Source organism: Staurois parvus, unplaced genomic scaffold (genome assembly GCF_062004578.1).
Source record: "Staurois parvus isolate SC_StPar_1 unplaced genomic scaffold, SC_StPar_1.0 ptg001079l, whole genome shotgun sequence".
Taxonomy (NCBI): Eukaryota; Metazoa; Chordata; class Amphibia; order Anura; family Ranidae; genus Staurois; species Staurois parvus.
Genome location: NW_028318875.1, coordinates 762079 through 789635, shown reverse-complemented (window position 1 = coordinate 789635; position 27557 = coordinate 762079). Strand labels below are relative to the sequence as shown.

The window sequence follows — 27557 nt, the reverse complement described above, 5'->3', positions numbered from 1 at the left end:
GAACTACTCTTTGTTCCTACAAGAATGTCTATGCCTGTGGCAAGTAAAGTTGAGGCCTCTGAACCCCATCAAATTGCGGTATGTCCTTCCAAATCATCAAAGGTGGGTCTTACCTAGATTTTCCACTAGGGCTTTGTAGCCAAAGGACTGAACTTGGCCATTCAAAAAGGTAGGTCTTGTCAAGATGTTCAACCACACCTTAGGAGACAAAGGACTAAGCTAAGCCATTAACAGATAGTCTTGCCAAGATGTTCCACCAGGGCTTAGTAACCAATAGGACTGAACTGGGCCATTGAAAAGAAGGTCTAGTCAAGATGTTCCACCAGGGCTTAGTAACCAAAAGGACTGAACAGTACCATTAAAAAGGTCTTGTCAAGATGTTTCACCAGGGCTTGGTAGCCAAAAGACTGAACTTGGCAATTAAAAAGTAGGTCTTGCCAAAAATTTCCACCAGGGCTAAGTAAACAAAAGACTGAACAGGACTGTAAAAAAAGTAGGCCTTGCCAAGATTTTCCACCAGGGCATGCTAGCCAAAAAGGACTGAACAGAACTGTCTAAGGTAGGTCTTATATCAACTTATACCAGCGCAAAACCCACAACACAATAAAATGCATCACCCAGCCCATAAATAATAGTTACTAAATATCACAAACTTAAAAATACACTGTGACACAAAAATATAAATTAAAATATTAAAAAATATATATAATTTAAAAAATAATAAGTCCAGTGACAAAATCCAAAAAAACAGTCCCGTGAAAAAAAATTTTATATTATATTTTCATTGAATTCTTCCATGCCAGTGATACCTCCACCATCCACCAGTGCAAAACCAACATTAACCGCACTCACCAGATAATGGTGAGTCAAACGCCTTTCAGGGATATTAAGGGCTCCTGGACCCCCTTTACTTTGTATATGACCTCCAGATATTGCCTCCTCTAGGATATGGACACCTCCTCTCACCGAATCCCCCAGAGAAAATCAGGAAGAAGAAAAAGACCATAGTGTGATACCGTAATGATTTACAAACTTAAAAGAATTTTTCCAGACCACTCACATTTTAGCAGATATTAACCCGCATTTTATTGAAGCAAAACAATCTTTCTTTCATAAAAACGATCTTTCTTTCATATAAAATGATTTCTGTATAGAGACCCCACAGCCAGGTATACAGCAGGATAACAGACCTCAGATGCAGACCCATCCACTATGCAAAGATGGCCCCTTGGAACGCACCGCTCGGCGTTCGTTCCACTCACCGGAAATGACATCAGACGCCGGGACAGGCAGCCGGAAATACGTCAACGCATTTCGCCTCACCCACAGGTCCAGGTCCAGGAGCCCTTAATATCCCTGAAAGGCGTTTGACTCACCATTATCTGGTGAGTGCGGTTAATGTTGGTTTTGCACTGGTGGATGGTGGAGGTATCACTGGCATGGAAGAATTCAATGAAAATATAATATAAAATTTTTTTTCACGGGACTGTTTTTTTGGATTTTGTCACTGGACTTATTATTTTTTAAATTATATATATTTTTTAATATTTTAATTTATATTTTTGTGTCACAGTGTATTTTTAAGTTTGTGTACAGCAGCATCTCACAGGGAATAGTGTGTGGAATAAGAGAATCCTGGGCGCTGAGGTTTTTTCTCTTTTTACAAATTCAAGGTAGGTCTTGCCAAGATTTTCTACCTGGGCTTTGTAGCTTATAATGAGCTACTCTTTGGCCCTACTGGACTGTCTATGCCTTTGGCAAGTAAAACCGAAGCCTTTGAACCCCATCAAGCTTCGGTATGTCCTTCAACGCCATCAAAGGTGGGTCTTGCCAAGATGTTCCACCAGGGCTTAGTAGCCAAAGGACTGAACTTGGCCATTAAAAAGGTAGGTCTTGCCAAGATGTTTCACCAGTGCCTAGTAGCCAAAGGACTGAACAGACCTGTCAACATTGGGTGTTACCAAGATTTTCTACCAGGGTTTGCAGCTTATAATGGCCTACTCTTTGGCCCTACAGGACTGTCTAGACCTTCAGCAAGTAAAATTGAAGCCTCTGAACCCCAAAAGGCTTTGGTATGTCCTTCACCTCCTCCCCCATCTCTTAGATTGGAAGATTCTTTGGAAATGGAGGTCTCCTGCCCCATCATTCTACATGCCGTATTCCATCTGTACTTCTTTGTTATTTCATGGAAATTTCTGAGAAAGAACAGACCTTGCTTGGAAGTGTACGTGTGGTCAGACCTCGGAGGTATACAGTGGTACAACTACACATACTCCTCAGCTTTTAAATCTGAAAATTAGAAACCCAACAATGAATAACCGAGGACCAATGAGGCCAGCAGTGATATTACAGTCCTCATTGGACGCCTGGGAGATGATCAACTCCTGAAAACTCAGAAGATCCTTTTTTGAAGGACAAGCCTTCATGCTTTAGATCTTCCTCAAGTGTGCTTTGAAAATAATAAACCATCCTATAAAAGGCTAAGAAACATTTTTCAGCTGGCACGAACGGGCGTGGGTTTTATAATGTTTAGTTAAGTGTCCTTTCTGTAGGAAACATTTCCCGCACTCCGAACAGGAAAACGGCTTCTCGCCGGTGTGGAGTTTCTGATGAGTTTTGAGGCTGGCCTTGTGCGAGAAATGTCTCCCACACTCCGAACAGGAAAAGGGCTTTTCACCGGTGTGAACCCGCTGGTGTTCGACCAGTTGCCACTTCTTCAGGAAAGACTTCTCACACTCTAGGCAGGAGAAGATCTGCTCACCGGTGTGACCTCTCTGGTGCAGGAGGAGTTCGGATTTGGTTTTGAAGTACTTCACGCATTCCAGGCAGGAGAAAGGACGATCGCCCTCGTGACTTTTCTGGTGTTGGATAAGATATCCTTTTTGAGGGAAACACTTCCCGCACTCCGAGCAGGAAAAAGGGCGGTCGCCCGTGTGGATCCTCTGGTGCGTAAGGAGGTTTCCTTTCCTTGAGAAGGATTTTCCGCACTCCGGGCAGGTATAAGGTCGCTCGCCCGTGTGACTCCTCTGGTGGATGAGAAGGTGTCCCTTCTGCAAAAAACATCTGTTGCACTCCGAGCACGAAAAGATCTCCTGGCCCGTGTGACCTCTCCGATGGACACCGAGTTCATATTTCGTTGCGAACGATTTCCCGCACTCCGCACATGACAACGAGCCTTCTTCTGAGTGGAGCTTTAGATGCTGCGAAAGAGAGGATCTTTGGCTGAACCGTTTGCCGCATTCTGGGCAGCAAAATGGCTGTTCACCGGTATGGGTTTTCTGGTGGCTGATGAAGGTACTCTTCCATGTAAAACCTTTCCCGCACTCTTCGCATGTGTATGGCAATTTGTCCAAGTGACTCCGCTGGTGTATGGTGAGGATATCTTTCCGCGTAAAACATTTCCCGCACACAGGACACGGGAAAGGAGTCTCTCCGGTGTGAACCCTCAGATGTCCTTTCAGAACGCTTTTATCTTTAAAACGCTGACCGCACTCCGGGCATGAATAAGGCCTCTCGCCAGTGTGAACTCTCATGTGATGGACGAGCATGAACTTCTCGGTGAAAGACTTACCGCACTCTGAACATGAATACGGCCGCACGCCAATGTGATACATTTGATGTCTAAAAAGCCGCGACCTGGATGTAAAAGCTTTTCCGCAATGTACGCACGAGAAAGGGGTGTCGCCTGTGTGAAGTCTGAGATGCGCCATCAGGTGGCTTTTCAATTTAAAGCACCGTCCGCACTCCGAGCATGAGTGGGGCCTCTCGTTTGTGTGGTTCCTCATGTGTCTGGTATACTGCGGTCTCTTTTGGAAAGATTTCCCACACTCTGTACATGAATAGGGACACACTTCACTGTGACGTCTTTCATGTCTGTTAAAATCTGCTTCTGATGTGAAACATTTCCCACACTCTGAACATAAAAATGGATGCTCTCCTGGGTTTGTCTTCTCCTTGGCACTGTGTCCATCTGCTGGAAAGAAATAATTTATTGTTGAAATATCAATTTTCATGTTTTGTACACCAGAGTCATGCATAGTGACCTATTAGAGAAGTGTTTCATAGATCTCTTCAGGCTTGCTAGGAACATGATGTTATATTGAGGAATGGAGATGGACCTTTCATGTGGTGTCCAGTATCTCCTCCTCATTTGTTGGGAACGTGACGTTATATTGAGGAATGGAGATGGACCTTCCATATGGTTTTCAGTATCTCCTCCTCATTTGTTGGGAACGTGACGTTATATTGAGGAATGGAGATGGACCTTCCATATGGTGTCCAGTATCTCCTCCTCATTTGTTGGGAACGTGACGTTATATTGAGGAATGGAGATGGACCTTCCATATGGTTTTCAGTATCTCCTCCTCATTTGTTTGGAACGTGACGTTATATTGAGGAATGGAGATGGACCTTTCGTATGGTGTCCAGTATCTCCTCCTCATTTGTTGGGAACGTGACGTTATATTGAGGAATGGAACATGGACCTTTCATATGGTGTACAGAAATTTTTTTCAATGCATGTATACTTTTGGACTGACATGTGAATGGTTTTGCATTTAAAATTTGTTTACCTGAACTGATATCCAGAGAAGTTTCCTCCTCCTTAATGACCACCCTAATTCCATCCTCTTTCGTGGACTGTTGATCATCCTTCACATATGAGTTTTCTTCTTCCTCTTTCACCTCAACCTTTATATCCACGTGGTCTTCATTCTGAACCCATAGAATTATACAAAATAACATACTCAAAATATAAGAATTGTTGAAGCGACACTACACAGAAAATTGACTTGTAGAATCAACTCTTTCCCCTGTGTCATAGAGTTTTGAGGAACATTCACAGCTTAAACGCTCAATCCCATATACCTGATGATGATGTGTGTAGCTGTGATATTCCTGTGTACAATCCAAGGAATCAGAAAGACCGGGAGAGCTCCCTGAAGAATTTATGTTAACGGATGGTTCCGACATGTTGAGATCTTTGTGTCCTTCTAAAAACTTGTCCATCACACCAACCTCATCTTCCTCCTCTTTTACCTCCTCTTTGAGAGCAACATTAACGTTCCCCAGGTTTTCCCTCTGAATATATAATGAAGGTAATGTTAAATGTAACCATGCAACTGATATTAGGTGTGTACAATGACCATTCATGGATTGTTAACCACCTACCTGATGCTGGTGAGGGATGGTGTGACCTTCTTGTGTGGAATCCTGGGAATACAGAGGACGGGGACATCTCTCTGGTGGGTTCTCATTACTGGACCCATCTACCTGATGATGGTGAGGGATGTTGTGACCTTCCTGTGTGGAATCCTGGGAATACAGAGGACGGGGACATCTCTCTGGTGGGTTCCCATGACTGGATCCATCTGTAGGAAACACATACACTGACTGAATCCATTGTTTCTATGTGTTTATCAGATGATGGGGGATCTAGGTGGATCCTCCGTACTGCTCTCTCCTTTACAATAAAGTCTCCTCTTACCCGGCGATGTGAGGGGCGGCTGATTGTCCATCATGACGTCCTTGTAGAGGTCCTTGTGTCCTTCTAAATACTCCCACTCCTCCATGGAGAAATAGACAGTGACATCCTGACACCTTATAGGAACCTGACACACACAATGATACAGTCACCATCCAGACACATCCCTTGTCTGTTAGCGGAGAATGTCCCAGAATTCCCAGCACCACTCACCTCTCCCGTCAGCAGATCAATGATCTTGTTGGTGACCTCTGGAATGTTCTTTTTGGTGTTCCTCTCAGGTGTCTGGGAATGAGGCAGGAATGGCACATGGGGGAGGACAGCTGAATAGCTGCCTCCTTCACTCCCTTGTAATGCTGTGTAAAAGTAGACCAGAACAATTTTAATTTTGACTCAAGTGAACCTGCAAAACAGAAAATAAGCAACTCAGTACAAAGAGTGTAGTCAACCATAGCAACCACAAAGATTAAACCGAAAAAGAAAATTCGGAATATGGACTCCAATACAAGGTTGGACAACACCAATAGTGTATAGCACATAATACCAGAATTATTTTAGAGTTATGATTCCTTGTGTTGATAGCGGGACGTTAGTGCTGATCTCTACGATCACATAGGTTTGTTGTACGTCTTCCTACGCTCTCCACCCGTTGTATTGTCATTCCTCACCTGCTCATGGCAACACAACACTGAGAGTGATTATCTCTTGGTCATCCTTTACATGTCTTTACTTCTTGGGGTCCTCAGACCCATGCCTTCCAATTGGCACCAGACAACTCCATACTCTTTACCACGATGTGCCCAAACTCCTCAAAGGAACCGATATGCCAGTCTGGAGAGACCACCAGTGGAACACCAGTGGCTCGACACATTGTGGAGGCTCTCTTGTAGTATCTAGAACACTTGGCAATTAAGCCATACTCAGGAAAGAGGTCATCCCACTGTACGAAAGAGGTCTGTCTACTCGACCCCCCAAACCAGTCACCGCTTGGGGCTGTCCTGCCTTTGCTGGAAGAATCACCTTACGGAGTGTACCTCGAGGATAAAAGTAGAGCCCTATCTCTGAAAGAAAGGCCTTAGACTAAATTGTGAATTCAACGAAAAGGTTTTTTTAAAGAGTCCATTGTCATTTATTGTAGATCAAGGAGAAAATAAAGGGTAACTGACACAATTTGGTGGCCCTTCATCTGGGGTGTACTATAGGACTCTACCTCAAAGTTCACAACAGGAATCCAGGAGCTCACTGGATTTCTGGCAGAACAGCAGGTATTTTACTGGACATGCAAGGTCTCTAAAAGGATAAAACATGAGGAGAAGTGCAGAGATGTACTGCATTTGGTTGTTTTCTAAAATGCCTTGAGGTACTAGACAAGTTGTGACAGTGATGAACTCCCACAACCTCAAGGAATGTGATCCTACCAAAAATGGAGGACTGTAGGCTACAACCCCTTCATCAGCTCTGCTTCGACAGGGCTTTCTGTGGTCCTACAGAACCTTGCCTCTCCCCACAACTTCTCAGCCCCACTCTGGACAGCACAGCCTGACAAACAAAATCTAAAACTCTTACTGATATGTAAACCATCTAAAAAAAACTCTCCCCGGAGTCCACACACTCCGACATTACGCTCAGCAGCCTGACTTGGTTCCTTAATGGGCTTCTTCATAGCCATCATGTGATGGCATCTAGCAACTCCCTCCGTTATCCCCAGCATTAACTCTTTCCTTCCAATTTTTTTAACCAATGCCCCCCCCCCTTTTTTCTATGAAAAAAAAAGCAATATTAACCTTTTCTTTGCCACTGCTGCAATCAAAAGTCTCCAAACAAAACTGCTCTCCTTCAAACTTCTACAAAATGACAGTAGAGCCATGGCCATGCACCAATAGAATTTCGGCCTAAGATTTGCATTTTCGGAGAATTAGTTGGATTTTATAATGTTTAGTGGGCTCAAATCGACGATCGATGAAGCAGGATGGAAAATTTTAACTCCCTCCCAGGGACGGACTGACAACTCATGGGGCCCCCGGGCAGTAGGGTATCATGGGGCCCCTGTGTCTTTGCCAAAACTCAAAAAAGACTATGAAAAAGGTACCAGGGGCATCTCATGGGGCCCCCTACTGACCCCTGCCCTCGGGTAGTGCCCGAGTTTCCAAATGGTCAGTCCGCCCCTGCCCCCTCCTCACTGCACAACACCTTCTCCTTATGCAATGGAGATATGGGGGGGGGGGTGTTCTGTAGTCTCAGGGTGATAAAACTCCATAGACACAGTACATTAAGTGCTTTCACCCTAGAACAGGAAGTGTGTTACTGGCAGGATCACCAGGTGACAAAAAAGGAAAAGAAAAGAGAACTGATGCAGCCACCACATCGCCTTCCACAGAGGAGCAGAGCGGAGCCCCCACAGAGGAGCAGACAGGGGAGCAGTGTAGAGCTTCCATCAGAGCGGAGCCTCCTACAGAGGAGTAGAGCAGAGCCTCCACCAGAGGACAGAGGAGCAGAGCGGAGCCTCCCACAGAGGAAAGGAGCCCCCCACTGAGGACAGAGGAGCAGAGTGGAGCCTCCTACAGAGGAGCAGAGTGGAGCCCCCCCACCATGGACAGAGGAGTGGAGCCACCACAGAGGACAGGGGTAGAAAGCGGAGCCCCCCACGGAGGACAGAGGAGCAGAGACCCCCCACAGTGGATAGTGAAGCACAGCGGAGACTCCCACAATAGAAAAGGGGCAGAGTGGAGACCCCTGACAGAGGAGCAGAGCGGAGCCCCTGCCAGAGCAGCAGAGTGGAGCGGAGCCCCTGCCAGAGGAGCAGAGCGGAGCCCTCCACAGAGGACAGAGGAGCGTAGCCCCCCCTACAGAGGAGCGTAGCCCCCTCTACAGAGGACAGAGGAGCGGAGCCCCCCTCTACAGAGGACAGAGGAGCGGAGCCCCCCTCTACAGAGGACAGAGGAGCGGAGCCCCCCTCTACAGAGGACAGAGGAGCGGAGCCCCCCCCCTACAGAGGACAGAGGAGCGGAGCCCCCCCCCTACAGAGGACAGAGGAGCGGAGCCCCCCCCTACAGAGGACAGAGGAGCGGAGCCCCCCCCTACAGAGGACAGAGGAGCGGAGCCCCCCCCTACAGAGGACAGAGGAGCGGAGCCCCCCTACAGAGGACAGAGGAGCCCCCCTACAGAGGACAGAGGAGCGGAGCCCCCCTACAGAGGACAGAGGAGCGGAGCCCCCCTACAGAGGACAGAGGAGCGGAGCCCCCCCTACAGAGGACAGAGGAGCGGAGCCCCCCCTACAGAGGACAGAGGAGCGGAGCCCCCCTACAGAGGAGCGGAGCCCCCCTACAGAGGACAGAGGAGCAGAGCCCCCCTACAGAGGATAATATATATGATGAACACTGTGCAGTCCTCCATGGTTGCTCACTAACTCCATGTCTGGAGAAGGTCCTTTAGCACCCAAGGCAAAAAGTCCAAAGCATGTCCCCCCCTAGACCACCTCCAACCAGTCCCCACCACACACAATTCCCTGCCCCCAGTCCTCCTCCTATCAAGTCATGGTCCTGATTGTCCCCAATGGCTTGCAGTCTCCATGTTTGGCCAAAGCCAGAGGCAGGAACCCAAAATTGTGTGCGTAGCCATTTATACGATCCATGAATCACTCCATTATGTACATACGTCAAGTCACAGATTATATGGGGGAGGGGGATATGAATAGAAAATCAGATCTTATTACCTCCTCTACTGCCACTTCCACCAATGGCTCCTCTCTGCTCCACCAACCTCACAATTTCCCTTTTTTTAGACCACTTCCTGCGAGATCTAACTCCGCCACCTGATGGTGAAAACACAAACTGCTCGCAATCTTGTTTTTTTTTTTTTTAACCCCTTGAGTTCCCCCGGCCATTTTCTCTTTAAATCCAGTTAAGTCCAGGAGCTTTTTTTTTTCATTTTTCATGTTGGCGTCTTGGTTCCACAAATTTGTTTGGTAGCAAATGTGGATAAGTTTGAAATGTTTATTTTATACATTTTATATACATGGATTCATTTTATAAATATCTATTTTATACATTTTGTATACATGATATCTGCTCATGGCAGACCCCTCAGGTAGCCAGGTTTGTTGGACAAAGTCCCATGATACTGTACAGGTGGGCTGCATCTGATAATATTGGAAATTCCTGAGGGGTGGTCTTTGTAGGTCAATAAACACCTTTACTGGTAGCACATGTACTTATGGCAAATATATAAAAATGCAAAAAAACCTGCATATTAGTAAAAACTGCAAATTACTATGAATGCTGTACCATTGGTGTGATTTATATACTACAGCAGCCTTTCTCAACCAGGGTTCCTCCAGAGGATACTAGAGGCTCCTTGAGCAATAAGCAACTTCTGACACCATTGATTTTTTTTTAGCTATCTATAAGGGGTGATCTTCCTTCTGACCACCAATGTAAAGACCATTACACTAATGAATCATGAGCTGTAGATATAGTAATTATTAGCTGTAGTCCCCTGAGACCAGAAAGTTATTTTTGAGGGTTCCTCCTTGTTAAAAAGTTTGGGTAAGATTGTGCTATAGACTTTCCTCTTTCCAGGGTGCTCCAGTGTAGTTCTTGCTCTGCAGAGCCACATTCCAGATCTCAGCTTATTGTTTTTTTTAACGCTTGGTAAGTCCTTGTTGGGTCCTGGAGCTTGGAAGCTTTGTAGAGACTTAGGAGAGATGAAGTCTCCAACCCTGGGTCCACGTTTTGGAGGCTTTGTAGAGATTTGGGAGAGATGAAGTCTGCAATCACGGGCAGGGGTGTATTTACCACAAGGCAAACAAGGCATTTGCCTAGGGCGGCATTGTTCAGGGGGGGCAGCACTTCCCCTCGGAAGAAGGGATGGAAAAAGGGACACAAGCGTCATGGGGACCTGGTGGGTTCCAAGAGAGGCTGTGGGTTTCATGACGGTGTATGCACAGCCTGACCCTTCTTCCCGGGGATGTGCGGAGCTGTGAAGGTGAGTGTCTTTCTCTGTCTTGCCGTGGTGGATGGTGGCTGATGTATGGGGGACAGTTGTTGGTCAATATCAGGCTCTCTCTGCGGGGGAGGGTGGGGGGCGCGCCAATTTTTGTGTTGCCTAGGGCAGCACAAATCCTAAATACACCACTGATCATGGGGACATATTTTGGAGGCTTTGTAGAGACTTGGGAGAGATGAAGTCTCCAACCCTGGGTCTACGTTTTGGAGGCTTTGTAGAGACTTGGGAGAGATGAAGTCTCCAACCCTGGGTCTACATTTTAGAGGCTTTGGAGAGACTAGGGAGAGATGAAGTCTTCAACCCTGCATTCATATTTTGAAGACTTTGTAGAGACTTAGTAGAGATGAAGTCTCCAACCCTGGATCCATGTTTTAAAGGCTTTGTAGAGACTTGGAAGAGATGAAGTCTCCAACCTTGAGTCCATGTTTTGGAGGCTTTGTAGAGACTTGGGGGAGATGAAGTCTCCAACCTTGGATCCACATTTTGGAGGCTTTGTAGAAGCTTGGGGGAGATGAAGTCTCCAACCCTGGGTTCATGTTTTGGAGGCTTCGTAAAGACTTGGGAACGATGCAGTCCCCAACCTTGGATCCAAGTTTTGGAGGCTTTAAAGAGATTTGGGAGAGATTAAGTCTATAACCCTGGGTCCACATTTTAGAGGCTTTGTAGAGAGATGAAGTCTGTAACCCTGGGTTCACATTTTAGAGGACTTGGGAGAAATTATGTCAGCAACCCTGGGTCCAAGTTTTGGAGGCTTTGTAGAGACTTGGGAGAGGTGACGTCTGCAACCCTGGGTCCACGTTTTGAAGGCTTTGTAGAGATTTGGGAGGGTTGAGGTCTGCAACCCTGGGTCCACGTTTTGGAGGCTTTGTAGAGAGGTGAGAGATATGCAGTCCCCAACCTGGGTCCATGTTTTGGAGGCTTTGTAGAGAGATGGGAGAGATCCAGTCCCCAACCCTGGGTCCATGTTTTGGAGGCTTTGAAGAGAGATGGGAGAGATCCAGTCCCCAACCCTGGGTACATGATTTGGAGGCTTTGTAGAGAGATGGGAGAGATCCAGTCCCCAACCCTGGGTCCATGTTTTGGAGACTTTGTAGAGACTTGGGAGAAATTAAGTCTCCATCTCTGGGTCCACGTTTTGTTGAGCAATCAGCCACCACAGCTCCCCAGCTGTGCACAATTTCCCTTAGTTTTGGAGTGATTGTGGCTCAGGGCTCTGATCTACTGCCACATTTCACCTTTTGTTCATTGTACTAATTGTTTTTTATTGGAACTTTTGTATTTGCATATTTTCAATAAAAATGTTGTGGAACAAAAAAAAAGAAACAATGGAACAAAATGTATGGACTGATTTTTCCATCACGACGACAGGTGTCAAATGTAGAGGATTACATGAGGATGTAATGTAATAGAGGAATGGACCATAAGGTAACAGGCAAAATGATGAAACACAACGTAGACTGCACTACTTATATTCAACACAAGCGGGTGATCTCACCTATTGTCAGTGGAACCAATGACAGGAAATGATGTCATGCATAAATAGGAAGTTCCGGGTGAGAGGTGAGTCGGGTGGAAGTAGAGAGGAGACATTACTGGAAGTGGCAGCAGAGGAGGTAATAAGATCTGATTTTCTATTTACACCCAGTAACCCTCATGTCATGTCCGTCCTCTTCCTCTATCATTACTGTGAAGTCTTTTATGGCCCATAGACTGGATACATCCTAAATATAGAGCCATTTATCCAACTGTCCATCCACAGCCTCTGGTTTATAGACCGGATACGTCCTAAATATAGAACCATTTATCCAACCGTCCATCCAGAGCCTCTGGTTTATAGACCGGATACGTCCTAAATATAGAACCATTTATCCAACCGTCCATCCAGAGCCTATGGTTTATAGACCGGATACGTCCTAAATATAGAACCATTTATCCAACCGTCCATCCAGAGCCTCTGGTTTATAGACCGGATACGTCCTAAATATAGAACCATTTATCCAACCGTCCATCCAGAGCCTCTGGTTTATAGACCGGATACGTCCTAAATATAGAACCATTTATCCAACCGTCCATCCAGAGCCTCTGGTTTATAGACCGGATACGTCCTAAATATAGAGCCATTTATCCAACCGTCCATCCAGAGCCTCTGGTTTATAGACCGGATACGTCCTAAATATAGAACCATTTATCCAACCGTCCATCCAGAGCCTCTGGTTTATAGACCGGATACGTCCTAAATATAGATCCATTTATCCAACTGTGCATAAAGCTGTCTTGGGGTTGTACTGACAGGAGAGGTGAGCGGTGCTGGGAATTCTGGGACATTCTCCAGTAACGGACAAGGGATGTGTCTGGATGGTGACTGTATCATTGTGTGTGTCAGGTTCCTATAAGGTGTCAGGATGTCACTGTCTATTTCTCCATGGAGGAGTGGGAGTATTTAGAAGGACACAAGGACCTCTACAAGGGCGTCATGATGGACAATCAGCCGCCCCTCACATCACCGGGTAAGAGGAGACTTTATTGGAAAGGAGAGAGCAGTACGGAGGATCCACCTAGATCCCCCATCATCTGATAAACACATAGAAACAATGGATTCAGTCAGTGTGTGTGTTTCCTACAGATGGATCCAGTCATGGGAACCCACCAGAGAGATGTCCCCGTCTTCTGTATTCCCGGGATTCCACACAGGAAGGTCACACCATCCCTCACCATCATCGGGTAGATGGATCCAGTAATGGGAACCCACCAAAGAGATGTCCCCGTCCTCTGTATTCCTGGGATTCCAAACACGAAGATCACAGTTATGCACGCCGTTATAAGGTTGGTTGGATGGTCCATCTAGACCATGAATGTGACTCATCAATACAAGACAAGGCATCTTTAAACCTTATATTTGCTAACCATTTCCTTGGTTTAGGGTAAAGATCGGATATGTATAAAAGGTATGGTTAAAGTAAAAAAAGACACAAATGTGAAGGGTGATCTGTCCATGAAGGAGGGTGGAATGATGGAGCCAAATAAAAAGCAGGAACATTCTCTTTTCATGATGGAGAATCAGCCGCCCCTCACATCACCGGGTAAGAGGAGACTTTATTGGAAATGAGAGAGCAGTACGGAGGGTCCACCTAGATCCCCCATCATCTGATAAACACATAGAAACAATGGATTCAGTCAGTGTGTGTGTTTCCTACAGATGGATCCAGTCATGGGAACCCACCAGAGAGATGTCCTCTGTATTCCTGGGATTCCACACAGGAAGGTCACATCATCCCTCACCATCATCAGGTAGATGGATCCAGTCATGGGAACCCACCAGAGAGATGTCCCCGTCCTCTGTATTCCTGGGATTCCACACAGGAAGGTCACATCATCCCTCACCATCATCAGGTAGATGAATCCAGTAATGTGAACCCACCAGAGAGATGTCCCCGTCCTCTGTATTCCCAGGATTCCACACAGGAAGGTCACATCATCCCTCACCATCATCAGGTAGATGGGACTAAAAATGTATCCCAAGCTATGAGAGGACATTCTTCTATTTAATCTTGTTCCTTTTTATAACTGTATTTTCTCCTCACGGTTTAGGTTGGAGAACTAAAAGACATCAAAGTTGAGGTAAAAGAGGAAGAAGAAGAGATGTTGGTGAGTGCAGATCAGCAGTCTATGGAGAAGGGTTGTCCTATGTATTCCCCAGATTCAACCCAGGAACATCAGACTTATACAGAGAATGATCAGGTAGATGGGACTGGGCTAAAAGAACTTGTGAAAATTCTATGAGAGATTATTCTTCTATGTACTGTTTTTGACACTAGAACCTTCTCTATCTTTGATGTTGAGGGTGAAGAACTGATGGATGTCAAAGTTAAAGAGGAAGAAGAAGAGACGGTGAGTGAAGATTAGTCTATGGAGGAGGGTTGTCCTCTGTATTCCCGGGATTCCACCCAGGAACATCAGACCTGTACAGAGAATGATCATGTAGAGGGGACTGGGCAAAAATAACATGACACAACATTTTTCTATGTATATCTTTTTAGTACTTGTCACTTTTTTAGGCATCATATTCTATCATCTTTGGGGTTTAGGATGAAGAACTGAAAGACATCAAAGTTGAGGTTAAAGAGGAAGAAGAAGAGAAGTTGGTGAGTGGAGATCAGCAGTCTATGGAGGAGGAGGAGATGATTCTGGAATGTAAACCGGAGGAATCTTCTCTACATACGGACACAAGTAAGTCAATAATCAATACAGAAACAGATCACATTTCATTGCATTTGTTACATTTGTAGATGGGTTGAATCTAGACATATATCAGGTGTTCAGGTGTGTTTCACTCCAGTGGGAAAAAAAGGAAACGCAAACCTGAACTTGCAGCAGATCCCACAGATCGTATGTAGAATGTGGCCCTATTGGCCCCAACACGGAAACAACAGTAACTTCTGATCCAGAATGTCATCTTATAATGCAACATATAACATTGGTAGGTGGGCTGAAAAAGACCTATATCAAGCGTGTTACCCCCCCCCAAAAAAGAACAAAAAGCACAATCCTAAACCTACAGCAGATCCAGAAGAAGGCATAAAACTCTCAAAGCTCAGCCCAATTTTCTCCAAGCCTCCAACAAGGATCATAGGATTCCCTCCCGATCTAGAAGGCAATCTAATAAATTAACATTCATAAATTAACATCACACAACGTTCTCCAGGAGGAGATCCCATGACTCCTCCTACACAGCACTGACCTTCCCATCTGGAGGGATCAATGGATCCTTCTAATATTGAGGAATCATCTCATAAATCCCATACTATGACTCCAGGTCTCCATCTAAGATCAATGGATCCTTCTGATCCCAAGGAATCTTTTCATAAATTACATAATATGACTTCAGATGTCCATCTAAAATCAATAGATCCTTCTAATCCCGAAGAATCTTCTCATAAATCCCATAATATGACTTCAGATGTCCATCTAAGATCAATAGATCCTTCTAATCCTGAGGAATCTTCTGATAAATCCCATAATATGACTTCAGATGTCCATCTAAGATTAATAGATCCTTCCAATCCAAAGGAATCTTCTCATAAATCCCATACAATGACTTCAGATGTCCATCTAAGACCAATGGATCCTTTTAATCCTGAGGAACATTTGATAACGTTTTCCCAACAGATATTAGTGAGCATGGGGGAACGCATTCCGGCACCTCCAGCACTATATGTATGTAATGGCAAGGGGTGCTGGGGTATGCTGGAGGTTCTGTTGTTGCTGGAGAGGATCTATGGTTCCAGGAGGGTCTGTTATTGCTGGAGAGATCTAATGTTGCTGGTGGGGGATCTGATCTTGCTGGGGGGGGAATCAGATGTTGCTGGATGGTCCATTGTTGCAGGGGTGGAATCTACTGTTGAGGGAGGGGGTCTATTGTTGCTAGCTGCTGGTGGCTCTATTGATGCTGACTGATGAGTGTTCTTCTGTTGCTGCCAGGGGTCTATTATTGCTGAGGGATCTATTGCTGCTTATGGGGTCTATTGTTGCTGGGGGGGGTTGTTGCTTAGGGGGTCTATTGTTGCTTGGGGGGGGGTTATTGTTGCATGAGGGATCTGTTGTTTCTTGTTATCATTAACAAGGCCTGACCTGTGGTCTGGGGCATTGCTTTAGCCAATCCCAATGCACTGTCGGCGCAGTGCATTGTGGGACGCGGCGGGCAAACCGGCCACTGAATGCCCGTACCGTTCGTGTGTTCGCCGAACGCATGAATGGCCGATGCTCGAGTCAAACGTAAGATCTAGCCCAACGCTACAAATAAATGGGACATCTCCATTCTATATTTTGTGTTCTATGGTTTTTTATTTATTTTTGTTTAAAAATTGTTTTCTTGCAGACGGACGCTTTGCTCTGAAGACCTCAGAGGGAGGTCTAGTTTTATCTCTAGATTTTAAATCAGAAGATAGTGACGTCACACATTGTTCTCCAGGAGGAGATCCCATTACTCCGCCTGCACATCACAGACCATCCCATCTGAAGGGATCAATGGATCCTTCTAATCCTGAGCAATCTTCTGATAAATCCCATACTATGACTTCAGATGTCCATCTAAGATCAATGGATCCTTCTAGTCCTGAGGAATCTTCTGATAAATCCCATACTATGACTTCAGATGTCCATCTAAGATCAATGGATACTTCTAATCCTGAGGAACCTTCTGATCAATCCCATACTATGACTTCAGATGTCCATCTGATATCTCACATGGTTGGTAGATCAACACGTCGATCTAATCCCAAGGAGTCGTCTTTATATGATGGTGGTCACACAGGAGAGTGTTCATTGTCCTCTTTTTGCAAAAAAACTCCCAGGAAAAACAAAGCACGACGCAAACAGCGGCAAACTCCCTCGGGCGAGCGTTCTTTTTCCTGTTCAGAGTGTGGGAGATGTTGTGCCACAAAACAAAACCTCCTTATGCATTTGAGAATTCACACAGGCGAGCGTCCTTTTCCATGTTCGGAGTGCGGGAAATGTTTCACTAAGAAAGATCACCTTCTTAAACATCATAGGAGTCACACGGGTGAGCGTCCTTTTTCATGTTCGGAGTGCGGGAAGTGTTTCATTCAGCAGCAACACCTTTTTACGCACAAGAGAATTCACACCGGCGAGCGGCCTTTTTCATGCTTGGAGTGCGGGAAATGTTTCACGTGGAAAATATGCCTTCTTAGACACCAGAGGAGTCACACAGGGGAGCGTCCTTTCTCATGTACTGAGTGCGGGAAATGTTTTACTGAGAAAGGGAACCTTCATAAGCACCAGAAACTTCACTTAGGTGAGCGCCCTTTCTCATGCTCAGAGTGTGGGAAATCCTTTACAAACCAAGGAAATTTAACCAGACATCTGGGGATTCACACCAAATGAAGCTGCTGACAACTGTATGGTGATATGTAATGGGTGGAGCAGTTCAATACACAGAACAACTGTAGTGTTTTATGGAGACCCTTGTGGTGAGATCTTGGGGGTGTCCCCAATCCCTTTTTTTTCCATTATTCATAATAAATTAAAAATTCAGCATCAAGAATGGAAGTCCCTCATAGTGGGTCCAGCAGTTATACAGACCCTGAATGTGAGAAATAAAAGCAAGACCAAACCAATGTGCCCCAAGCCTCTGTTCACCCCCTTTACCAGGAATGTAGACCCCAATGGTGCCTAATTGTCATGGTTGGGGGTCGGGCTTGGAGACCAGTAGTCATAGCAGTAGAGAGGCTCCCAACGATCAGCAGGATAAGCACACAAGCAGGTCACCCTGGCGGACGATGCGTGCTCACCGGAGGAGCGGGGCTAAGCACTAACTGGTGTTTACCGGAGCTCCTGATGATGGAGATGAGTTTTGCTGCATGTTAGTACGAGGTCACAGCCCTCAGGATTGCCCCACCAGGAGATGGGCAAGCCAGGGTCCAGTAGCAGATATACCAGGTAGGGATTAAGCAAGGGCATAGTGAGTAAACAAGCCAGAGGTTGGTAACGAGTGTTCACTGGTTGGGATCAAGCAGAAGTATAGTTGAGGAACAAGCCAAAGGTCGGTAACGAGTGGTCGGAGGTTGGGATCAAGCAGAAGAGTAGTTGAGGAACAAGCCAAAGGTCAGTAACGAGTGGTCGCAGGTTGGGATCAAGCAGAAGCATACCTAAGGAACAAGTCAAAGGTCGGTAAGGAGCGGTTGCAGGTTGGGATCAAGCAAAAACGTACTTGAGGAACAAGCCAAAGGTCGGTAATCAATGGTCGCAGGTTGGGATCAAGCAGAAGCATGGTTGAGTTACAAGCCATAGGTCAGTAACCAATGGTTGCATGTTGGGACCAAGGAGAAATGTAGTCTAGGAACAAGCCAAAGGTCGGTAAGGAGTGGTTGCAGGTTGGAATCAAACAGAAAGGTAGTTGAGCAACAAGCCAAAGGTTGGTAATGAGTGGTTGCAGGTTGGGATCAAGCAAAAGCATAGCTAAGGAACAAGTCAAAGGTCGGTAAGGAGCGGTTGCAGGTTGGGATCAAGCAAAAACGTATTCAAGGAACAAGCCAAAGGACGGTAATCAATGGTTGCAGGTTGGGATCAAGCAGAGGAGTAGTTAAGGAACAAGCCAAAGGTCAGTAATCAATGGTCACAGGTTGGTATCAAGCAGAAGCATAGTTGATTTTTAAGCCAAAGGTCGGTAACCAATGGTTTCATGTTGGGATCAAGCAGAAATGTAGTCTAGGAACAAGCCAAAGGTCGGTAAGGAGTGGTCGCAGTTTGTGATCAAGCAGAAGTGTAGTTGAAGAACAAAAGTTTGCAATAGAAGTAATATTGATCAGCTCAAATACTGGACCAAAGTCCGAAAAGTCTAGTAGTATTTAGAAATAGTCTGGGTGACTTGGATGAGGGGGGGTCCATGTGGCTGTCAGGGCAAGCTCCATGCAGTAGTGTAGCAGAATCTGTGTAGTAAGGAGAAAAAGCGCCTCTAAGTGCAGCAGACCACTTTTTATATATAATAAGTAGAAACAATCACATGGTAGTAGAGTAATAAAAGCATGTAGTTTATTGTGGTGTAGAAACACCATGTGGAACGGCTGTCACTGGTGCCTGTATCGTCCGCGTCTCAATAGTAGGGAGCGTGGTTCAGGAGGGAGACAAATGTGGAGCCGGCGGGCATGCACAAACTCCTAAAGATGGCGGCTGGAACGCACGCTGAACCACAACGTCGGCATAGGCGTGATCTCGTCAGTGACCAAGATGCATCTTGGTCACTGACGACATCACGCCAACGCCGACGTTGAAGAACAAGCCTAAGATCAGTAATGAGAGGTTGCAGGTTGGGATCAAGCAGAAGCACAGCTGAGGAACAAGTCAAAGGTCGGTAAGGAGTGGTTGCTGGTTGGGATCAAGCAGAAGTGTAGTCTAGGAATAAGTCAAAGGTCGGTAAGGAGTGGTTGCAGGTTGGGATCAAGCAGAAGTGTAGTCTAGGAACAAGTCAAAGGTCGGTAAGGAGTGGTTGCAGGTTGGGATCAAGCAGAAGCATGGTTGAGTTACAAGCCATAGGTCGGTAACCAATGGTTGCATGTTGGGACCAAGGAGAAATGTAGTCTAGGAACAAGCCAAAGGTCGGTAAGGAGTGGTTGCAGGTTGGGATCAAGCAGAAGCATAGTTAAGGAACAAGCAAAAGATCAGCAATCAATGGTTGCAGGTTGGAATAAAGAAGAAGCAAAGCCAATGAGCAAGACAAAGGTCAGTAAGAAGTGGTCACAGGTTGGCATCCAGCAGAAGCAAAGCCGAGGAACAAGACAAAGGTCAGTAATGAGTGGTTACAAATTGGGATCAAGTAGAAGCGTAGTTGAGGAACAAGTCAAAGGTCGGTAATGAGTGGTCGCAGGTTGGGATCAAGCAGAAGCATAGTCAATGAACAAGTCAAAAGTCAGTAATGAGTGGTCACAGGTTGGGATCAAACAGAAGCATAGTTGAGGAACAAGTCAAAGGTTGGTAAGGAGTGGTTGTAAGTTGGGATCAAACAGAAGTTGCGGTCAGTAATGAGTGGTCGCAGAATGGGATCAAGCAGAAGCGCAACCGAGGAACACCTCAAAGGTCAGTGGTCACAGGTTGCAATCAAGCAGAAGCATAGCCGAGGAACAAGTCAAAGGTCTGTAATGAGTTGTGGCAGGTTGGGATCAAGCAGAAGCATAGTCGAGGAACAAGCCAAAGGTCTGTAATGAGTGTTCACAGGTTGGGATCAAGCAGAAGCATAGTCAAGGAACAAGCCAAAGGTCTGTAAGGAGAGGTATTGAAGATACAGATGGCAGTAGGAGTGACTAGAGCGAGATATTGGCTGATATTGGGGCTAACTATGTGTAGTAGTGAGTCAGCCAGAGGTAAGGCCATTTCCTGTTGTGAGGGTATATAGGGTATGTTCCCTAGGGAATAATGCTCTTTCTTGGTTTGATGGGAAGGAAGAGAGGCCATGCAGCCTACGATGTGATCAATAGCGGAGAAGAGTTTGCCCGTAATGGGATCCAGAGTTGGGAAAGTGCAAGACTGTTAGCCATGTGTATGAGAAGTGTTTAAGCCAGCCTTTCTCATCCTTTTCAACACAGAGAAACCCTTGAAAAACCTTTCCAGTCTCAGGGTACCCCTACTAAAAATGACTGTATCTACAACTCATGATACATTACTATGATGGTCAGTGGGAAGAATGTCCCTTACATTGGTGATCAGTGGGAAGAATGTCCCTTACATTGATGATCAGTGGGAAGAATGTCCCTTACATTGGGGTTCAGTGGGAAGAATGTCCCTTACATTGGGGTTCAGTGGGAAGAATGTCCCTTACATTGGTGATCAGTGGGAAGAATGTCCCTTACATTGGTGATCAGTGGGAAGAATGTCCCTTACATTGGAGATCAGTGGGAAGAATGTCCCTTACATTGGGAGATCAGTGGGAAGTATGTCCCTTACATTGGTGGTCAATGGGAAGAATGCCCCTTACATTGGTGTTCAGTGGGAAGAATGTCCCTTACATTGGTGGTCAGTGGGAAGAATGTCCCTTACATTGGTGGTCAGTGGGAAGAATGTCCCTTACATTGGAGGTCAGTGGGAAGAATTACCCTCTTACAGATAGCTAAAAAGATCAATGGTGTCAGTGGGAATTTATCTGAGAGGCAGCAATTGCTTATTTCTCATGGAACTCTAGCAACCTCTGGAGGAACCTAAGGATTTCATGGAGCCCTGGTCGAGGATACTGCTCTTTACACTTGTGATCATTGGGAAGAATTACCCTCTTACAGATAGCCAAAAAGATCAATGTTGTCATTGGGAACTTATCCGAAAGGCAGAAATTGCTCAAGGAAGCCCTAGCAACGTCTTGAGGAACCATAGGGTTTCATGCAACCCTGGTTGAGGAAGAATGCTCCTTACCCTAGTGGTTTTTGGGAAGAATTACCCCCTTACAGATATCCAAAAAGATCAGTGGTGTTAGTGGGAATTTATCTGAGAAGCAAAAATTGCTCATTGATTAAGGAAGCCCTAGAAACCTCTTGATGAACCCTGGTTGAGGAAGCTTGCTCCTTACCCTTGTGGTCTTTAGGAAGAATTACCCCCTTACAGATAGCAAAAAAGATCAATGGTGGCAGTGGGAACTTATCTGAGAGGCAGAAATTACTCATTGCTCAAGGAAGCCCTAGCAACCTCTTGAGGAACCCTAGTTGAGGAAGAATGCTCCTTGCGCTTGTGGTCTTTGGGAAGATTTACCACCTTACAGATAGCCAAAAAGATCAATGGTAACTTATCTGAGAGGCAGAAATTACTCATATTGCTTATTGCTCAAGGAACCCCTAGCAACCTGTGGAGGAACCCTAGCATTCTATGGAACCCTGGTTTAAATTGAGGTTACGCACACCATTGTTACCACTTAAGCCCCATTCTCAACTGATGATACTACCTCTACCATACGATCGTTACAGTGACTTTTTCGTTCAGATGCCTATGTGTCACAGCAAAGTGAAGATGTTTGTTGTGATATGTTTATGAAGCCAAGGTTCCTCTGACCCCGGTATGTTTTGATGCATTGTATACCATGCTAAGATGTGATCTTCAGTAAAAGATTAATTTGTTCTCCAAAGTCTGGTCTGGTCACATGATGAAGATGAGCTCACATGTGCAGTGCTGGTGCTTCCACTGGGCAAACTAGGCCTAGGGCGCACTGCCACGTAGGGGTGCCTGGGTGCAGCGCAGGCCTGGTACTCTCTCTGTGTAGGACACCGCCACGTCATGATGATCCTTCAGCTGAGAGGAGGGGCGGCAGAGGGGAGGAAGAAAGGACAGAGGAAGATGCCGGGTGTCTGGGGCCAGTGTATCAGCTGAGCTGCCGCTCCTTCTAGTGTTCAGATTCAGTCCCTTACTGAAAGCCGGCCAGCGGCTGCAGATCACTGTGGAGTTCCAGCCTTTTTCTTCCCATTCATCAGTGGAGGTGGAGCTGCACCTGCGGATGAAAGTAATGTCTGACTCGTGCCTGTGTGAGTGTGACCCGGCCGGCCTTCCATCACATGTGTCAGTGAGTGATGACATCATCACGATTCCACAGCTTGCTTTTCTAGCACCTGCTGGTGCTGCTGATCTGTGTCAGTGTTGGCGGTGGTGTGTCATGCCGATCTGTCACTGTGTGGGATCGCTCAGTTCAGCTGCCTGTTTTACCGCCCCTCCTTGCCTGAGGAACTCCAGCCTGCGATCTGTGTGGATCCATCATCCTCCACTCACTGAAACTGTCACCCCGCCACTGCAAGCCACAGAGACAGACCATCCGCGATGCTAATTTTGTCTTTTATATTGGTGCTGGTGGCATCTTACGGCGCTTATTTTTGCAAATTAAAAGAAATTTAGCAGTTTCATGTTTTGCTGATTTAATATTTTCTATTGTTTTTTTTTTATTTTTTTTTGTGTGGGGGGGAGATGGGTGCAAGTAGCTGGTCTTGCCTAGGGTGCAAAATAGTCTATCACTGGCCCTGCACGTGTATACTAAAAGGGGAATACTAGATCACCAATTATCCTGCGCTACCACGTGTGATTTATAACAATTTACAATGCCCTTGCTCACCATTAGATGAGACTTGGATAAAATCAGGTCTAAAAATGTTACTTTCCACCCTGGGGATCCACGTCGCGGAGAGACCTAGTGGAGAACCTAGTGGTGAAAAGCCTGAGTGGGAAAACGTTGGGGTGAAGAAGGAAGAGCAGCCATGTCAGGTTCCTCTGGTTGTAAACCCTTGTAGAAGGCCAACTCGAGGTTTTCCGGGGATCCAGGTTGAAGCCCCTAGATGCAGGCAAGTGAAAACGGTAGCCGAAGCTGGGGTCGGTACCTGGGTAGTCAGGCACAGAATACAAGTTCTACAAGGCAACCCAAGAGCTCAAAGAAACTAGGAGTTTGCTTTGGCAATCCGAGCTGCACTGAGCATGTCTACATACAAGGAAGCAGACTGGGAGGTGGGCTAAGTGATGGAAGGGAAAGAGATAGAAATCCACAGTAGAGCAAGTGAAGCCCATTGGTGAACACAGAAGCTGGCAGCACATGTGAGTAGAATGACAGGTCTAGCAGAACCACTGCAGCAAGGAGGTAAAAATTTCACAAACAGAAAACTGCGGCCTAAACCCTGGCAAGCCAGTTCGGGATGGGGAAGGCGGCCTGGGATGGAGGGTTCCATTTGGTAGAGTAGTATGGTGTCTGCCTAGTTCACAAACAGAAAACTGTGGCCTAGACCCTGGCAAGCCATTTCGGGATGGGGAAGGTGGCCTGTGATGGAGGATTCCATTTGGAAGAGTAATATGGTGTCTGCCTAGTTCACAAACAGAAAACTGCGGCCTAGACCCTGGCAAGCCAGTTCGGGATGGGGAAGGCGGCCTGGGATGGTGGGTTACATTTGGAAGAGTAGTATGGTGTCTGCCTAGTTCACAAACAGAAAACTGCGGCCTAGACCCTGCAAGCCAGTTCGGGATGCGGAAGGCAGCCTGTGATGGTGGATTCCAGTCGGAAGAGTAGTATGGTGTCTGCCTAATTATCAGCAGTGGGTCCTTATTTTTATTTCAAGGAGCAGGACCTGGACCACAGACAAAAGAAGGTCCCACAAGCAGTGCCGGGACAAGGTCATCTAGTGCCCAGGATGAAAATGCCATATGTATGAGCATTATGTGTCAGCAAAAATCCCCTCCCCCCCCAAATAAATTCAAGTACTATTGGGGGGGCTAGAGAGGGCTACAGGACTGCAGCATCGGGACCCTTCACTAGAGATTCCACCTGCTGTCAGATTGCCACTGTGTGGTGTTCGTTTACCCACATTCTTTGCTGGGAGGAGATGGGGGAAGAGTAACCAAACACTGCACAGTGGTGATCCGGCAGTCCCGATCCAGGAGAGCTGCAGTGGCAGGAGGTGGAGCTGGAGGGTAGAGAGAGCACAACCTGTCCCTCCTCCCGGCTCTCTCCTCCTCTCCAGGTCTGGCTTGCCTCCTCCAGAGCTAAGCTGACAAGAGTAGTGAAGCTGCCATCACTACTCCTGTCAGCTTGTAGGTAGGAATTTTAACAAGGTGCGCCCCCCCCCACCCTAACATGATACCACTGCTCCCAGGGCAACTGCCCCTCCTGCCTGCCCCTTGCCCTGCTGGCAAGTGATAGGATGGAGCAAGACAAGTGTGTCGTGAAATGTATCGCCTTCCATGCTTACAGGATGGAGCAATACAAGTGTGCCGTGAAATGTATCGCCTTCCATGCCTACAGGCCGAAGCGAGACAAGTGTGCCGTGAAATGTATCGCCTTCCATGCCTACAGGCCGAAGCGAGACAAGTGTGCCGTGAAATGTATCGCCTGCCATGCCTACAGGCCAAAGCGAGACAAGTGTGCCGTGAAATGTATCGCGTTCCATGCCTACAGGCCGGAGCAAGACAAGTGTGCCGTAAAATGTATCGCCTTCCATACCTACAGAATGAAGCAAGAGAAATGTGCCGTGAAATGTTTTGCCTTCCATGCCTAGAGGCCGGAGCAAGACAAGTGTGCCGTGAAATGTATCGCCTTCCATGTCTACAGGCCTAAGCAAGACAAGTGTGCCGTGAAATGTATCTATAAATAAAACAGCGCAATATAGACCTACATACAAATATTAATAAATCACAAAACATAAATGTCCCATGTTCATTAGTGCATATCTTTGTCAAAAATCTTCAAGAAAAAACACCACAGAACCACTTGTGATGAAGACTAAGGATTCCAAATAATTTGAGGATCAAAGAAAACTTCCACCTATCACCCGTGCACACCAACATCAAATGCACTCACCAGATTTTGGTGAATGAAAAGCCTTTAAGGATTTTGGGGATATCCTAAACCCTCTTTTCATCAGCTCTATGGTAGCCTACACTACCAGGTTCAGATCTTCTTTCAGGTCCTCACCGTAGCTTCCTAATTTTCTCCACTGTATCACCAAAGAAAAAACTTATATAGTGTAATATTGCCAGATCAATGTTGAAATAAAAGAAAAAATCCAGGCTACTCACATTTTATCAGCTTTTAAAAGGCGCATTTATTAAGCCAATACCAGCCTGATGATAAGAACCAGCTCACAGCCACATATTCCAGGATTCTCACACCAAAATCTGGTGAGTGCATTTGATGTTGGTGTGCACGGGTGATAGGTGGAAGTTTTCTTTGATCCTCAAATTATTTGGAATCCTTAGTCTTCATCACAAGTGGTTCTGTGGTGTTTTTTATTGAAGATTTTTGACATAGATATGCACTAATGAACATGGGACATTTATGTTTTGTGATTTATTAATATTTGTATGTAGGTCTATTTTGAGCTGTTTTATTTATAAATATCACTATTTGTGTTTTCACATTTTTGCATAGCAAAATTACGGATACTCTCTCTCTCGCTCCTCTGTGTATGACCTCGGCTATCCCATCTGACTACGTCTGCTCTGATTCCCACCTGGTACCTGACCTTGGCTTGAACCGGCTATCCAGTAAATCTCTAAATCCCGTAAGGGCTTACATACCACGCACAGGAGCCTCCTGTCTCCGTACATCAGCTGTGTTTCTGGGTGGACCACCAACCAGCAATCCTACAGGCGACCTGTGCCATTTTTGGCCTGACTCCTGCTGTCCCACTCTCAGGGCAGTCTAAAACTTAGCCTCAAATGAAGCCCTCTCTCCATTGGCCTCCATCACCAGGTACATGATATCCATGCCTACAGGATGGAGCAAGACAAGTGTGCCGTGAAATGTATCACCTTCCATGCCTACAGGCTGCACTGTTGACCTCAAAAGGTCTCTGAATTCTTGGGCTGGGACAGGTAGGAACAGACCAAGTGGGCTGAACTGATAAATGGCCGCAATAGGGTGATTATCTCTACTGTAGTGGGGCCGGAGGAACGTATAACATGGTTTCCCCGTACAGCCGAGGAGTTGGAGCCCGGTGGGGCCCTCCGACGTACATGAAGTCACTACAAATACCCCATGGTCAGGAAGTATTGAATATACACTCGGGGAATTGTCTGAAGTTTGGCCAACACGGGATGGTGAGGATGGAGTCTGAAGTACGACAATCAAGAGATCATGAGTTCAGATGTAAAGGAAGAGTAATCTACAAAATGCGTAGCTCAGAATGCCATAGGATCACATTTTATTTTTCATTTTATTCTTCATTGTCTGGATGTGATGTATGAGGTATAATCTGTGTGTGTAATCATCGATGTACCCGGATGGAAGAATGGACCCCGAGGGAGCCGGCAGAATGATGGAACCAAACGTAGACTGCAGTATTTATACTCAACACAAGGCGGTGATCTCACATATTGCCAGTGGACCGCAACAACAGGAAGTGGTGTCAGGTGCAGACAGGAAGTGATGTCAGTAACAAACAGGAAGTTCCGGGTGAGATATAAGTCGGGAGGAAGTAGAGAGGAGAAATTAGTGGAAGTGGCAGCAGAGGAGGTAATAAGATCTTATTTTCTATTTACACCCAGTAACCCCCCCGTCATGCCCGTTTTCTTCCTCCATCATCATGTCCGTCCTCTTCCTCCAATGACATGTCTGTCCTCTTCATCCATAGTCGTGTCCGTCGCCTTCATCGTTGTGTCCGTCGTCTTCCTCCATCGTCGTGTCCGCCGTCTTCCTCCATCGTCACGTCCGCCATCTTCCTCCATCGCCATGTCCGTCCTCTTCCTCCATCGTCGCGTCCGTCCTCTTCCTCCATCGTCGCGTCCGTCCTCTTCCTCCATCATTGCGTCTGTCCTTTTCCTCCATAGTCACGTCCGTCCTCTTCCTCCATTGTCACGTCCGTCCTCTTCCTCCACCGTCACATTCATCCTCTTCCTCCACCGTCACATTCGTCCTCTTCCTCCATAGTCAAGTCTGTCCTCTTCATCGTCACTTCTGTCCTCTTCATCGTCACGTCCGTCCTCTTCCTCCATAGTCACTTCCGTCCTCTTCCTCCACAGTCACGTCTGTCCTCTTCATTGTCACGTCTGTCCTCTTCATTGTCACGTCTGTCCTCTTCATCGTCACGTCCGTCCTCTTCCTCCATCGTCACATCCG

General features: G+C 46.3%; 2 protein-coding genes across 3 annotated transcripts in view; one reads left to right on the top strand and one right to left on the bottom strand.

Moving 5' to 3' along the window:
• Window positions 1–27557, top strand: part of LOC149440501 (uncharacterized) — a 62569-nt gene that overhangs the window by 12792 nt on the left and 22220 nt on the right. The window contains exons 5-13 of the mRNA XM_089658511.1: window positions 13110–13309; window positions 13407–13566; window positions 13683–13978; window positions 14075–14224; window positions 14327–14374; window positions 14572–14713; window positions 16362–17385; window positions 24693–24969; window positions 26703–26954. Coding sequence (XP_089514637.1) covers window positions 13110–13309; window positions 13407–13566; window positions 13683–13978; window positions 14075–14224; window positions 14327–14374; window positions 14572–14713; window positions 16362–17385; window positions 24693–24969; window positions 26703–26954 — 2549 coding nt within the window. The remainder of the gene's footprint in view (window positions 1–13109; window positions 13310–13406; window positions 13567–13682; window positions 13979–14074; window positions 14225–14326; window positions 14375–14571; window positions 14714–16361; window positions 17386–24692; window positions 24970–26702; window positions 26955–27557) is intronic.
• LOC149440502 (uncharacterized) lies at window positions 870–9256 on the bottom strand. 2 transcript variants are annotated; one of them, XM_089658542.1, is made up of 7 exons: window positions 9195–9256; window positions 5696–5838; window positions 5486–5609; window positions 5170–5369; window positions 4867–5079; window positions 4572–4713; window positions 870–3973 (listed from the first exon to the last, which is right to left on the bottom strand). In XM_089658542.1, exons 3-7 carry the CDS (start codon window positions 5568–5570, stop codon window positions 2481–2483), a joined length of 2133 nt encoding a protein of 710 aa, XP_089514668.1. In that variant the 5' UTR covers window positions 5571–5609; window positions 5696–5838; window positions 9195–9256; the 3' UTR covers window positions 870–2480. The 2 variants fall into 2 exon arrangements, with proteins under 2 accessions (XP_089514668.1, XP_089514669.1); XM_089658543.1 differs by having other exon boundaries at window positions 870–3970.